At 36.7% G+C, this 16,360-nt stretch overlaps 1 protein-coding gene across 1 annotated transcript in view; it reads left to right on the top strand.

Moving 5' to 3' along the window:
* Nucleotides 1-5,797: 5,797 nt before the first annotated feature.
* Nucleotides 5,798-16,360, top strand: part of mspo (M-spondin) — a 66,324-nt gene continuing 55,761 nt past the window's right edge. Inside the window, exon 1 of the mRNA XM_064680550.1 lies at nt 5,798-6,633. Within this exon, the coding sequence (XP_064536620.1) occupies nt 6,126-6,633 (508 nt within the window). The 5' untranslated portion in view covers nt 5,798-6,125. The remainder of the gene's footprint in view (nt 6,634-16,360) is intronic.

The following is a 16,360-nucleotide window of genomic DNA, read 5'->3' on the forward strand; positions in this document are numbered from 1 at the left end:
GCTAAAAAGTATGCTATGAAAATGTAACTCAGACCTGTTGCCACACACACACACATACACAAGCACACACGCGCGCACGCACACAGTTGACTGGTTTTTGGGGCAGAGCTTTAAATCAGTTGCCATTTCATTAAAATGCGCACAGGCTGTGTCCTTTCGCCCCCTCCCTTCACTCTATCTCTCCTCCTTGTCGCTTACACTCTTTCGCCCACTCTGGCAACGCTTTTTACCTTAATATTTAACGCGTTTTTTTGTTGCAACTTAAATTTAGCGTTATGAAACACTTTTATGCTCATAATTTTCAAAGCGTTGCCTGCTCTTTTTTTTATGGTTTTTTCTGTTATGCCCAACTAAAATAATATAAATGCAGTTGTTTTTTTTTCTTACGACCACAAACTATCTGCTGTTGCATTTAAAAAAAGCACATCATAATCGATCAAAGCGTTGCATAAACCAAATTCAACTGTAAAGCCAGTTAATTTACACGTCAATTAAATTGTTTAAATTGTTTAATAGTCAACAAAAAAACAAATTCATATGTCCATATTTCTGAAAGTTATTTTTGTAAAGGGAATTTTTTTTTGAAAAAAAGTGTTGTAAAAAGTTGAAATGGAATTCCTGTGTTAATTGCCAATTAAAAGCTAGCCCCTATAAGAGCTCCTCATTGTTGTTATATTTAATGCAATACATAAATACATACTCATCGCATATAACTTGATTAAATTTATTTTAAGTTACATAAATATATTTGGTATTTTAGTGAAAATCAACAGTGTTAAACAATGTCCTAAAAAAATTACCTGATAAAAACTAAAATGAAATAAAGGGAGCTTAAAGTTTTTTTTAGCGAAATTCCGCTGAAAAAGTTGTACTTTTTCAGGCAAATGTTATCGATATTTGTAAGCCATTTAAACAAATTGCCCAAATTTGAAAAGTTACCACGCGCTTTTCACAGCCACCCACAAAACACGTGAAATACACCCGGCAAAACTCTGCTGATATTAGAATATTCGTTATATTTATGTCAAAAAATATTACACAATTTGATTGTGATTTGAAGGTTATGAATCAGAATATAGCAATATATTAAAAGCTTAAATATGCAGAATATTGCATGAGAGGTTCAGGTAAACTGTTTACATATATTTGTATACACTTGTAGAGGGTATTTTAACTTTGTCATGAAATGTGTAACGCATAAAAGGACTCCATAAAGTAATATATTCTTGATCAGTATCTACAGCCGATTTAATGTAGCCATGTCCGTATGTCCGTCCGTCTGTCCATCCATCCGTCCGTCCGTCTGTTTCTATGCGGTCAAGTCTCTCAATATTAAAGCTGTCCTATTAAAAGTTGGCATATGTCCGTCTTACTATTGAATGCAGTACATATGTCGGAAGCGGCTAGATCGGACCACTATATAATATAGCTTCCATAGGAACGATCAGTCTAAACGAAGGTTCATGTATGAAAAACTTTTATGTTTTTTAAGATTTCTTATGCATACTATACATTTATAAGTTTTACTATGCCCCCCACATATATGTTTGTAAAATATTATAAAGATCGTGCCACTATATCATATAGCTGCCATAAGAACGATCCGTCTAAAATTTGATTCTGATATGGAAACCAAACTCATCATTTATTAGTTTCATTTAGATCCTCATACATATATATGCAAAATCTTATCAACATCCGACCAGTAAATTATATTGCTGCTATATGAAAGATCGGTGGAATAGTAGGATCTCGTAAGGCAGAATATTCTATTTTCAAAGATATTTCAACAAACTCTTCTTACATATCTGCGAAAGGGTATCAAATCTTCGGCGTGCCGAATACTTGTTGGGTCTTGGCTAAATAGTTGCTAAAAACTTGGTTGTCGCATATGAGAACGTACCCCAAACAAATATGCTTTTCAGTTCTGGGCTTTTTTTCACAAACATTCGGTAATCATTATTATGGCAACATTTAAAAGTCATTTTATTCATTCAAATTCATGTTTACCCAAAGAAAAAACAAGAAAATCGTTTGTAACCCAAGTACACAACTAAATAGTAAATAATACGGTAAAAACCAATCGAATTTGCAGCAAAAACATAAAAGGCAAAAATACCCAACATAATCAAATGTGCAAAAATTTAAATCCCAATAAAAACTATCGAAGAACATGCCCAACCAAAAACAACAAAGTACCAAATATTCTACCTCTCGCTCTCACACACACACACATACACGCACAGACATGATGAGAACTTAGTAGTTTATGTTGTTGTCTTTTTGAGCAGCAGCTGAAGCTGTTAAGCTTTTGACTGCCTGGCATAAATAACTGTAAAACATAACAGAGCATAGTCCATGAAAACAACAATATGGCTTGTGACGTCACAAGCCAGCGATGCATTTGCAGTTGTTGTTGTTGCTGCTGCTGCTGCTGCTGTGGTTGCATTTATTTTGAGTGGATTTATTTATTTGCAGTGCCACAAAAACAAAACAAAGAAAATCAAATTGGATAAAGCGAAATAAAACAACGCAAATCAACTAAAAAACGCGCAGCAATAAAAAGTAGAAGAACAATAAAAAAAGCCCTAGTTTTCTACTCTTATTTTATGCAAATGTAAGGTGTCCCAGGTGGGAAATGCACACGTATGCCAGGACTCGGCTGCTGCTGCTTCTGCTTCTTCTTCTTCTTGCACTGCTGTTGCATTTGGTTGCTTTTTGTTCAACGTTCAATAAAAGCAGCGGCAACAACAAACTTGGCAGGTGTGTGCGCGGGTGTGATCGGTGTGGGAAGGGGGTGCGGGGTGTCGTCGTCGGTTTATGCTGTTGCTTTGTTGTTGTTTGTCTGCACGTCTGCGTCTCTGTTTGGCAAATGCCAACTTTATTAGGAATTTTACAGTTGTGTGTGTAAGTGTGTGCATACAAGTCAAATAAATGAAAGCGGAAATCAAAGCCAGCGCCAAAGCTCATTGGCGCTGCTTGTGCTTATGCTAGTGTGCGTTTATGTCAGTGTGTGTGTGTGTATGTTTTTTCAACTCAGCTGTACGGTACATTTGCGTGTAATATGCGAGCATTTTTTTCCTGATTTTATTTTTGCTCAATGAAACGCAATGCCGCGCGTGCATGTGTGAGTGTGTGTGCACAGGTGTGGGAGAGCAGCTGGGAGTAGCAGTAAGAGAGAGAGAGAGAGCGAGAGAGTGAGAGCACTTGCGCCTGTGCAGTGGCTGTGCGGAGCGTAAGTGATGAGCGCAATTTCCCTTTATAATTGCTCAGACATTGTCAAACAGTGGTGGCCCATGCAATTGTTTACAGTTGAAATGTAGGTTTTATGCTTACTATTTTAATATATTTATTTAAAAGTTGAAATGTAGGTTTTATGCTTACTATTTTAATATATTTATTTAAAAGTCGTGTTGCATATTTCTTAGGCTTCGAGTATATTTACTCATTAGCTCAGTTTGTGTTCAAATTCATTGAGCTTTTATCGTCTACGTCTCTTAATTCTATAATTAACCTCAATTAAACCGGCTTTATTAGCTTAGGAATATTTATGTTTGACATTTGGTAAACAAAGCACAAGCCAAACATTAGAAACATTAGCACATCATAAGCATAAATTTAACTGTGCCCCATAAAACGGTGAAGCCTCTAACTAATGGACGGCATTTAAGGCACAATAAAAGTCCCCAAAGGGGCATCAGCTACAGCTGCCACACCCCCTGTCCAATGGCTAGCTGGCGCTGCCAACCTGTCTAAGACAAATAGCAAATTGTCGTTTATAATTGACCACAAGTGGGCGCTGAGGTGGTGCAGGGGGCGTGCCACGACCAGCCAGGACTATTCAAATTGTAAATGGACAATTATTATTAACTGCAATAAATTTCACGCACGCATAATTTACATACAAAAGCACGCGAGCGTGCACAGGATTACACTGTCCTGCGTGGGAAGGCGGCGGGGGCCACTGGCAGGGGCCGGGAGCGGAGTCGAGGACACAATCTACATCACGTACAAATCGTTTAAGTGCAACACATAATTGTTCTAAGGACCCCAACAGCCATTTTCGGCTAAAGTATAATTTTGTGTGTTTGCGTGCGGGTGTGTGTGTGTGCGTGCATGTGTTTGTGTGTGTCAATAGCAATTATGTTTACAGTGTGGCTCGTGCTTTTGGAGGCACAGCTACACTGAACGAATAACAAGTGTCATTAAATAATTAAAATTATTTAATTATTTTACTTTTGATTTGTTTTTGTTAAAAGCTTAACAATTATTTAAACAAATTTATATAATTATACAGATATAATAAACAATTAGCCTTGATTAAAAGAATTAAATATTTTGAAAATTACAAAATAAGGCGAAGCATTTTTTATATCAAAGTTCAGACCTTAATCTAATGCTTAGATTTGTTGAAGATGATGTTTTTATAGAAACATCAATTAAATATTATAACGAAACGAAGCATAATCTCAAACGATATTTTCACACATTTTCGACAAGCACATCCGTTATTTGCAGTGCTACTATATCAACCAGTTCAGGTAATGCTAAAATAATTTATATTTTATGCTGCAATATTTAGTTTTTATCTGTTTGGGCCCACAGCACGCATTTTACATTTGGTCACACAAATTTCTCCCAGTGCAATTAGCTGTGATTGGTTATTCAGGTTTATTTTCCCAATTTTTTTTGTAATTACCCACTCATTAATTTGTCTCAGTGTAGCTTGTTATGGTTAAAAATGTAAATAGAGTTGTAATATCCATCTTTATCCTTGATTTAGCCCACTTGTGCTACATTTTTTCCCAACTTTTTTTTTAAACTATCCACACATTAGTTTCGCTCAGTGCAGTTAGTTTTGGCTTCCAATTCAGGTAATGGGCAAAAATAATGATTTAATATTCGACCTGGTCCTATATTTAGCTTTGTTAATTTATCCCACCTTTTCTTTTACACGCTCACATTAATTTCTCTTAGTGCAGATAGTTTTGGTTGCCAATTCAGGTAATGCCAAATTTTGTGTTTGCACCCGGGCTAAAACTTTGGCTTGACAAGTTCCACTTAAGCTGCCACAAACAATGCGCAAAGAATTGAAAAGTAATTTCGACGCACAACTAACGAGAATTTCCCCTGTGCGCGTGTGTGTGTGTGTGTGAAGGCCCACGCTCAAAATCGAACTCATTGTTTATGTTGTTGTTGTTCTTATTGTTGTCGTTGTTGTTAGTTGTGCATTGTCCATTAGCGCGTTGTTTAATTGAATTGTAGCAATTAAAGTGCTTCAATTGATTTTAATCGAAAATTGTGCTCATTGTTGCCAGCTGTTGTTGTTGTTGCTGCTGCTGCTGCTGCTGCTAAGTACAGTTAGCATTGCATACCAGCCGGCGCTTTGCCAGCTACCGTTAATTGCATGACAAGTACCGCTTCATTAACGCTGCCTATTCAAATGCCGAAAAGGAAATGTGCAATAATGTGCCTAAAGCCTTGAGGTCAACAGCAGCAACAGCAGCAGCAGCAGCAACAGCAACAGCAACTACAAAACACAACAACAACATCAATAATAAGAGCAACACGCACATAACTGTAGTCAGAGCTCAACAGGCTGCTTTTTCTGTTTTTTGCTCGTATACAACAACAGTAGAAAACAAAATTTCCCCAACACAGAGCGTAAATGTACCAAGCGTTCCGCTCTCACGCTCACTGCATAGAAACTGTTAATGCTGCCGATATTGGGCCGTGGTGCCGCCGCGCGACTGCCGCAACATGCGCTCAGCATTCAGTACGCAACGAACTTTGCACGCAGACGGTTGACTATTGGTGCTTGTCGCTTGCTCTTACGCTAGATCCATTTCTCGCGACGACTACGCCGACGCTTCCACGTGAATATCAATAGAAAAAGGAACCCAAAAATAAGCACGCGCGCGTTACACATGTGCGTGCGCCTGTCTTTGTGTTCGTGTGTGTGTGCGAGTGTGTGTGCGCGTGCATTTATTTATAAGCGGCCGCAAATGTAAAGTGTACAACAAAATAGAAAATATTTAAAGAGAAATAATCAAAGTCTATAAATAGCACAGGCCGGCTGCAGTTGACAAAAAAAAAGAAGAGTCCAAAATTCGAAATCGAGCGAAATGAAAGCGAAATTCAAATTTGAACAGCTGCTGGCAGCGACGCTCTGCGCGCTCGCCGCAGTCGCTGCTGCTGCTGCAGTCCAATCCCAGCCTGGCAGCAGCTACGGCGCCTCCTTCATATCAAATCCGGCCATATATGCCTATAACGTGGCCAATCAGCAGCAGCAGCAGCAACAACAACAACGGGAAATTGCCGACAATCAAAACTATATAGATTTCGATGCTGCCCCTGTGAATGGCAATCCAAATGCCAATGTGAATGGCAATTATCGTAATTACTACTATACGGATGCGAATGCCAGATTAGATGCTGCCACGCCCACGCTTAATACGCCGCCAGCAACTGCCGCCGCTGCCGCTGCGGCCACACAGCCAGCGCCGCTGACCGGCTGCACCTTGGACCGCCTCGCCGTCTATAAGGTCGTTCTTCACACCTATTGGACACGCGAACTCTTTCCCAAACACTATCCCGACTGGCGACCCACTGCCCAATGGACCAAGACGCTAGGTAAGTGAAGGGAGGAAGCGTGGGAGGGCGGCTCTATGGCCGCTCTCAATTTCGTTTCGAAATTTTGATCTAAAAGAGATTATTTTAGCTGACAAAAACAAAAACAAAGAACAACTTTTAAGTGCGACATATAACAAATTTATTTATGGGCTCTATTTTATTGTCAGTTATTTAACTAAGGGTTTTTTATATTATTTTTTTTATTATTATTATATAACAATGTCTGTATTGGGTTCTGCTAGGGCATACATCCATTTTTACATCCATATACTGACCTGGGATTCGAACTCAGATCTTAATTATTTAATTAATTAATTTTTTTTTTTATATTTTTTTTAAATTAATTCCAACTTAGTAAAGCTTATAGCCCTTAACAAACATTAAAAAAATTAAGGTTCAAAGAAAAAATATTTTATGCCCCGTTATAATCTACAAACTTAAAGTTCTTAAAGATTGAAATATGCGAACTTCTCTTTCTATATTACTTATAATTAAATATGCTGCTTGAATATTCTTTTAATCACACAAATATGTTTACTAAAATTGAAGTTAGCGGCTTTTTTTCATTATCCAAACTTCTTAATAATTGAATGTTAATATATAATTCTTTATTATTTTCTTTTAACCATTAACAATATTTTTTCCAAAACTTCATGTTCCCAAAAATTTAAATATGCGCAGTTTCATTTCAATAACAAACTTAAATATATTGCCTAAATAGTGGATGTACATTTTCAATTGTTTTTATTTTCTTTAAATCGTCAAAAATGGTTTTCCAAAAATTCAAGTTCTCAAATTTTCAATTATGTGAAATTTTCTTTCAAAATATACTGCTACTGAATTAAATTCCTTCTTATTTTCTGTTAATAATAAAAAAAAAATTCCCAAAACTTAATGTAAAGTTGATGGGATATAAATTTGTAATTATTTTTTATTTTATTTTAAACATAAAAATAGTTTTTTCAAAATTTAATTTCAATTTGATCGATTTTGACTCAAAATTGGCGAACTTCTATGTTTTATAAATGAATTTAATTTAAAAATAAACAATTTTTTATTTTAGGACATAAAAATGAAACCCAAGCTGATAAAGTCATAAGCTATAGTTACAATATTTATTTAATATTTATTCATTGCCCGTCAAATATCTAAATTGATTTCAATACTTTTCAATTGTAATGTAACAAATATAAATAGTTATAATAAAAATAAAAAGTATTTAATAATAAATAAATAGTAAAAAAATAAAGAAATACAAATAGTTTTATCAAAACAAGCCGTGGACTAAGCCCAACTGGGCTATCTTTTTGGCTGGCGCACATGTTTTGGTCTGATAAAAATCTTATAAAATTCTGCCAGCTCAGCAACAACAACAAGAACAATAACAACAATAAAGGCCAAAACCTTAAGACTAATTTGTCACAATGCTCGCAACTTGGCAGACATATAAAAATAAATCGAAAAGCAATTTCGCAGCGAGTTGCCCAAAATATTTCGATATGTTTTTGTTGTTGTTGTCGTTGTTGCTGTTGTTGTTGCTGTTGGGTTAAATAGATATAGAGGCCTGGCCCACATAGATGAGATACAGATATAAACACAGATAGCAGATACATTGGGGCAGGGCGGGGGGCAGGCGGGCGTAGTCCTTGGCCGCATTGGCATGTCGCTTGTCTTATCATGTTTTTGCAGATTTAGCTGTCAATTTATAGCACACACACAGAGGGCGTGAGAAAAGGAGAGAGCGCAACACAGGGAGTCGGTGTGTGTGTGAGAGAGAGAGAGGGAGGGAGAGGGAGACTGAGGGACGGAGTGAGAGCGAGAGTAGACAAGTAAATCTGACAGCCAAACAAGCGTTGCCTTTTGCCGTAGCATACTTACAGGCAGGCACACACACACACTCATACACACACAGAACCATAAAAAAGGATAAGACTAGCGCCTAAGAAATGCGATTTGTACGTGCTTATGCGCTATATGCTCGCCTCAGCGCAAAATAAAGAAAGAAAGTCGAACTATAAAGTATTGTGGAAACATGCCCCAGCTTTAATACTCTCACAAACAATTAGAGTTTAAAGATATATTGCTGGTCTGAAAAATAATAATAATAGTCAACTTTTTGTGCCTTATAATGTTATCTTTGTTGATTGGTAGCATGATAAAGCCCGCTGTTGTAGATTTCCTTCGTCAAGATATCGAGTTATCAAGATATCGAGATATTCAAGTCTACCTTTTAAGTATTGCCAGCTAATCTTAATATGGGACTAAAAACGCGTTTGCTTTACTATTCGCGGCAAAAATATCCTAAAATAAAATGAAAAACCATTTGTCATTAAAATTTCTCTAATAAATTATTCGCATCGAAATAATCATCAAAAATTTAAAAACTAAATTTAAAAACCAATTTAAATTAAATTATTATTCGCAACAAGATTGCCCTTAAAATAATTAAAATCAATTTTGAATATTAAACATGAAATTAAAATGGCTTCAATTTAATATTCGTAACAAAAGTATCACAAAAAAAAATGTTTTTATGTAAAAAATTTTAATATTTTGACGAGCTTACAATTTTTCAATATTTATTTAGCAGGCTCGTGGTACAGTATTTCGAAAAAATAAAGATTATTAAATCTAGATATCTAAATTAGGGAATTTAGACAAAAAGCATATCAAGTTTTCAGACGCATGTTAGAAATTCAAATAAGTTCAGAAAATTTTTTTTTAAATTTTAGGTTTTCCTAATTAGTATAAGTATGATTATATAGAGTGCATTGTTGCGACCATTAATATTATATTGGTGTTATATTATATTATTAAATATTATATATCTTAAAAAGTTATTCTGCTCTTCCGAGCTTTACAAAATTCCTGACAAAATTATAGTACCCTTCACGCAAAGGCATAAACACAACCAGATATTGGATAAAGTTGTTTCCCAACGGATACTCTACTACTTTATCTGCTCAATTGTTGTCTCTCTCTCTCTCTCACCCTCTCTCCTCTCTCTCTCTCTCCTTCTCTCTCTCTCTCTCTCTCTCCCTGGTATCTCTCTCTCCCTCTTAACTTGTGATGTTTTGATTTGTTGCACTTGAGCTGTTTTTCAAGATTTTGTGGCGCGTTGTTTATTTGTTATTTTGTTTGTTAGATATGAGAAAACTTTTAAACAATTTTCTCAAGTGAATTTGGAGAGCTACTTTAAAGACGCTTCTAATTAAATGCAGTTCTGAGTGCTTTTCTCAGGCTTCGCTCGTTTCACACTTATTCACTTTCTCGCTCCGTCTTTCTCTCTCTCTCTCTCCCTCTCTCTCGCCATCCATTTGTGGTTTGTTTTCAGCTTTAGATTCTCTCATCTGTCTCTTCTCGTTGTTTATTGTGTCGACGCGGTAATTTATAGTATTCACCAATTGGAAAACATTGCGTATGCGTGATTTATATGCAACTCGTGCTAGTTGTGTGTCCACAGATTTACAGTGCGTACTCTCTCTCCACTGGCCATATAACTACCGATATAATGCGTATAATGCGCGCTCTTATGGTTAAAATATTGAGTTCACAATTGCGTGCATTGCAGGCTATAAATATTTTGTTGCCCCATTTGAAAGTTTACTACTTTGATTTCGCTTTGTAAATTGGTAATAAATACACTTTTTAACACCCACTGCATTTTTTATTGTGTCAGGCTAAATAAATATTTTATTTTATTTTTATTCTTTACTAACAAGTTGTCTTTTATTTTCGGATTTCAAATGCAAGTTTAATATTAAGAATTTTTGTGCTTGCAAATAAAGGAAGCTTGATGATAGAAATTAAAGATAAGAATTGTAAAAGAAGAGCGGTTCAACTGAGCAAGTGATATATCTCTATATATAACACTGTTTGTCCTGACTGACTGACTGACTGACTAACTGACTGACTGACTGACTGATTGGTGATCAACACAGCCCAAACCGTAAGAGCTAGGAAGCTGAAATTTTCACTGTAGTTACCTTATGTGATGTAGGTGCACGTTTAGACGGAGTTTCGGGAAATTCCACCAGCAAGTGTGGAAAAATCGCGAAAAACGTTCGAATGTAACTTTTTTGTTTACCATCCGATCGGCCCCAAACTTATTTTCAAAGATCTTTGTCGAAATTTATTTGACACTTCACTTCACACTTTTCGAAAAATCCGTTCCTCCTTGGTGGAAATGGAGGTCAGAGATTTGCTGGGTGACGTTTCGCGCTCAAATTCGTTTCCAAAGATCTATAAGAAAAATCATTTGAGACGTGTTTCACATTTTTCTCAAAGTCTAAACTCCTTCGGGTGAAAATTCATTTCAAAGATTTTTTTTGGTGATTTTTATGTTTTGTCCGATTTGCATTAAATTTGTTTGATTCCCGTCCGATCAGTTTCAAAATCATTTTCAAAGCTTTTTGAAAACATTGATTTTATAACATACGTGCCACGGGCAAGGCCGGGTTATACCCGCTAGTATATATATATATATGTATATACGCTCAATATTTAAAAGGAAATTTATCATGTGGGATGATTATAAGTATTATAACAAATGTGTTGAAAATGGGTAATAAATATGTTGGCATCGATCTTCAGGGGCCATTTAATTGTTGGCTCTTTCAGTTTAATATGAATACAATGGTTTTTATTCACTTCATAAATTCGTTTTTTATTGATACAATGATTCGTTTTTCTTATTATACTTAACGAGATCACACGCACGTGTCTTTACTTCAGAGGCTCGAACCCGGCTCTCTGCTCTATTATTGTATGCTCCTGTTTTCATCCCTTCTGTTACATACATGCGTCTTACATATTATCGGCCGCTACAGGCTCTGATCGGTATCTCTGTCTTGCAGAGTTATCAGCCCTACATATACATAAAGGCGTCTGTCCATTCGTCTGTTTCTGTGCGATATAGTTTCTCAGTTTTTAATCTATCCTCTTGAAACTTTGCACAGGTTCGTCTTGCTGTGCCAGGTGGAACAATCGGTCGAAAAGTAGCTTCTAGTATTAACACATTTTTTGCTTTTCAAGATATCTGGATCAAACTCGGCATTTAGAAGTTTTACTGTGCCCCCTACATGTATCAAAATCGGGCAACTATATGAGTTAGGAAATTTCGGTCCCAAAGTAGGTTCTTATATGACAAAATATTCTGTTTTCAAAGATGTTTTCTTGAAACTCAGCATTGACGAGCTTCAATATTCTCACACATCTGCAAAAGAGAAATGTCTACAGGGGCATTAAGTCTTCGGCGTGCTGAAGATATGCTTGCTTTCTCGTTTTTTTAAATTTATTTTTGCCAAGAATCGACAAACAATTTTGTCTATAACATATAGGGTATAAATAGAGACTAGCCATGGTCAAATGTACAAGGTTTAAGAAATGGGTAATATAATGTTTATTAAGACGTTCGCATCAAAAGTGAAATTGGTGGACGTGTCTGCGTCATGCGGCAATTGGAACATACTGCAAGTAAATAAAATTTTAGAAACACGCTTGTACGTCTAGAAATGAAAGGGAATTGTTGAAAACTCAAAATTAAACCTAACCTGGAGGGCAACAAGTTTTTTATAAAATACTTTGGAGTTAAGCGTAACTGGAACTTATAAGGGGGGCACATGAGCTCGTGTAGAAGTATGTCTTTAGAGTACAAGTAAGGCAGTGTTTTAATTTAGAGAGAACACGGAGTACACATTGTATGTATTGTAAGCGAAGCAACCAAATAGTATGTTATGGAAGAGAAAAAGAGAAATGCTTAAGACAAGAAAATAATACATAAATAGTTGTACTAGTCCATATGGGACTTTAGAGCAGTTCCAAGCAGCTGAACTTCGTGCGATGTGTTTATTTCATATTTGCCTTTGAAGTGCTTATTTGTCAATAAATATGCGTAGTTCATGTGAGCGTGTTGAAAGAATAGCAAATGCACAGCATGTACATGGCATCAAATATTTAAAGAAATTGTTTTTGTTGCCCACTTGAACTGAAAGCAACTCGGCTCGAGTCAGCTCAACTCGCTCTGGCCCTGAGGCGGCGTTTAGTTAAGCCAAAGGCAACTTAAGATGGAACAAACTGGCAATTAAATTCAGGCAAAAAAAAGAGACTAGAAAGAGCAACAGAAATAGTAGAAGCTGCACTTGGGACAGGCGAACAGGCTGCAACGGGGCTGCCTGCTTCCTGCCTGTCATATCCTGTTTGTATATAAATTTGCAGAGCGCAGCTCAGCATCCGTTACATTTCAACTGGCGAGCAATGAGCCGGCACAGGACATCGGGACTAAAAAGTGTCCTGGCTGCATTGGCTTTTGTTTCACTCCAGGACACTGCGCCTCCGCCCGAGCCTGAGCCCGAGTTTGAGCGTGGGCGTGAGCGTGAGCCTGTTCACTGCAAATTTATTATGAATGTTGAAAAACAAGCAGCGACAGCAAATGCATTTCTTGTGCCTTTTGTGCCAAGTCAAAGCACCCAAGACGCCGGCTGCCACGCTCCACACCCCCCCATTTGCCGCCCACTCCCACTTCCCATCGAGTTGTTAAATTTCATTTGGTGACATTGCCGCTGCCCTGGCGACTGTTGTCGCTATTTTGGGCCAACTTGCTGCTTGTTTTTATCGCAAATTGAAACAAAAATAAAGTTTTTGCCACTACCAAAAACCAACTAGTCGCCGAACCCGAAACCGATGCCGTTGCCCATCCTGTTACCCGCGACACATTGCGGCCGTTGCAATGCCAACGACATATTTTTCCTACACCCAGCAAAAGCAATCTTCTCTCGAAGCGGGTCTATAAGCCTAAGCTTCCGATAGATTGGAGGGAGAGTCCTTGAAATGAGTATTGCATCAAAGCAAGGCAGATTTCAATTAGATCAGTTATCATTCCGTTTCGCAATATAAAATGAACCTATTCTTAAATAAATTTACTACTTGAATAGTTTTTGATTGACTAAAAAAAAGAAGATTTGTAAAAAGTTTAAAGATAACACACAAAGAAGAAATTGCAAATAAATTACTCTATGCGCAAAAAGACCGTGTGAAGAACATTTACGAATGCTTGACAAAAAAGACTTGGAATTGCAAAAGCTTTACAGAGACTAAGCTGAAGATTTTAAAAAAAAATTGGTTTTTAGAAAGAATTGAAAAGAAATTTAGAAACAAATATATATAAATAAATATAATTTATATTAAAGAATTGTTTTTGAATATAATTAATAAATAAATATATATAAAAAATGGTAATATATAAAAAAAATAAATTAAATAACATATGCAAGTGAATATTATTGAAAATTAAATTTAAAAAAAATTTAAAAATAAAAATAATATTAATAATAAAAGTTTATTTATCTATAATCTCAGGAGATTCGTCTAATATAAGCTTCAGATATATCTTAAAAAGATAAATTGTTAGGTGACAACAATGCAACTATACTTCTCATATTTTTTCTTTATCAGCCCAGGGTATCTCTTAGTTGTTCAGCTTGGCTAAATTTGCCCTCCTCCGCCTTCAATTTGCTATTTCTGGCTTTGAGGCAATTCGCTTTTTGTGCAATATACTTTTGGCCAGAATGGGGCATTCAACACTTTTTGTTTAGCTTTTGCGCGCAAGTTTTGTGAAAATAAATTTTTGTTTTTTTTCTTGGCTATTTTTATTGCATTGCCAAAGCTTTTTGTTTGGCAATTCTCAAGTGCTTGTGCCAGGATATGGCCAGGCCTTGTATCCTTGACTGTGCTGGTCAAAATGAAATGTTGCCGTTCGCAATTGCATTTCAAATTTGGGGGCGGACAACACGCCTCCAACTATGCCAAAAAATGTTGATTTCAAATCAAATAATAAATGTATTTTGGCTTTGATAACTGCAAGTGCTATGTGTTTAAGGGGACGGCGGTGATTAGGGGTACTTCGGCTATAATTATTAATAGTACACAAAATAAACAGGAACTTACAACAACAGCTGATGTTGAGTAAACACAAATATCAAGTGCCCGCAATTTTGTTGCACAGTGTCATGCACTCGGCCTGAAAGCCCACGCGGACGCCCCTCGACGCCCGTGCAGCCCCGCGCACTTGCAGCTGTCCTGGCAACGTTAATTGGCTGCGTGGTCTGGCAATTATCCTGTTTGACTTGGCCGCTGGGAAGTGCGTGCTGGCTCTTGTAGTTGGTGTTAAATGTTCAACCTGCGGCATTTTCACGCCTCGTCTTTTATTGTTTCAACCAGCCGTTCCGCCCCCGGCCCCTAGTTGCGTTTTGTTGCGCAAATGAAATGCCAAATTTTGTTGTTGCTTTTGGCAAATGAATTATAAAAAGCTTTCGCCAGCCACGCAGTACAAATGTGCGCTACATACATATAACATGTCCCTAATTCCCGTGTGTGCGTGTGTTATTTTTTATGCACCCCCAAAGACACACATTCAGACCCTCTCGAGGCGCCTCCTTGTGCCCTCTTCAGTCTGGCTTGTCATGTCAATGCACAGTTTTTTTTTCATGCGCCAAGCCAAAAGTTTAGCGTTTCGTCTCGTAACAAACTTTAAATGTTTGCCATTTTTTACACGCACTCCAAAAAGACAACCAAACGTATTCTAGTCGAGAGTGCCAGACTAGGAGATACCTTGAACCACTCGCCGAGCCGATCTGTGTAGACTATTTGAGAAGCTACATGTCAAATTTTCTGACTCTAGCTTAGATAGGCCTACTTAAGATATATAGATCATAAGTCAGTAGATTGTTGTTGAAATTTATCGATTCCATGGGAGCAGGACAAGTTACCGATGAAAACTTAAGGTCTCTGACTCTTAAAGATTTCAAGATCGATGCGTTTATACGGACAGATACACAGAGCCTGTCTGTCGACTTGATGCTGACCAAAAATATGTAAATACCTTCGGCGGAGTGGCCTCCCGTCGCCTGTTACATACATTTGCATAAAATCCTTATACCCTTTTTACGTATTCAGCGTATAAGAAAATGAAAATGTGACACAGACAAAGATGAAATCATAAGGCGCTTGTCTGGTTCATCCAATCAAACTTTGTGGAAGGCTACAATAGAACAAAATTATGAACGTGTGTCTGTACAGTAACTGCTCTTGTGCTCTTTCTTTAATAAAAAACTTTGGAACCATATTTTTGCTAAAATATATGAGTATAGTTTACTTTTTCTGAAATGGGTCGGCAAGGCTAAGAATATTAAAAATATTGTGCCTGTGTATAAGCTCTTTTCAAAATTAGGAATATTCAGCAGTTAAGTGAAGTATGTTAAGTGTTAACTAAAGCAGAATATTATGTAAATCGTTAACAGAATCGGATCTTGTAATTCTGTTAAGTGGCTTTGTTTGCTAACGTGCTGTAATCCATGTGTCTGTTATCTCTTTCTTATCATATAAAAAGAAGCAGTATTTAACTCTTTTATTTGGCTATTATTTCAACTGGATCTTAGCAGATAAACCTATTTAGAGAATGAGATTGTCAGACTCTGTAGTCTGGTCTGTCAAACAGCAACTTGATATTTCAGGTTATGTAAAAGAATCTGAAATGTTAACTAGTAAAGACGTGTAGAGTAGAGTAGAGTTGAGTAGGGTAGAGTTGAGTAGGGTAGAGTTGAGTAGAGTAGAGTAGTTGTAGTAACCAAACTGTAGTTATTCTGTTAACTTATAAGTAGACACTCCTTAGTGCTCTGTTAAGTTGATCTCATGTATGTAACGTTCTTATAGCGGAATTTGCTTATTCTGT

The sequence above is a fragment of the Drosophila montana genome, unplaced genomic scaffold (genome assembly GCF_035044405.1).
Source record: "Drosophila montana isolate Dmon_TW-CO22-7 unplaced genomic scaffold, ASM3504440v1 contig_2127_1, whole genome shotgun sequence".
Taxonomy (NCBI): Eukaryota; Metazoa; Arthropoda; class Insecta; order Diptera; family Drosophilidae; genus Drosophila; species Drosophila montana.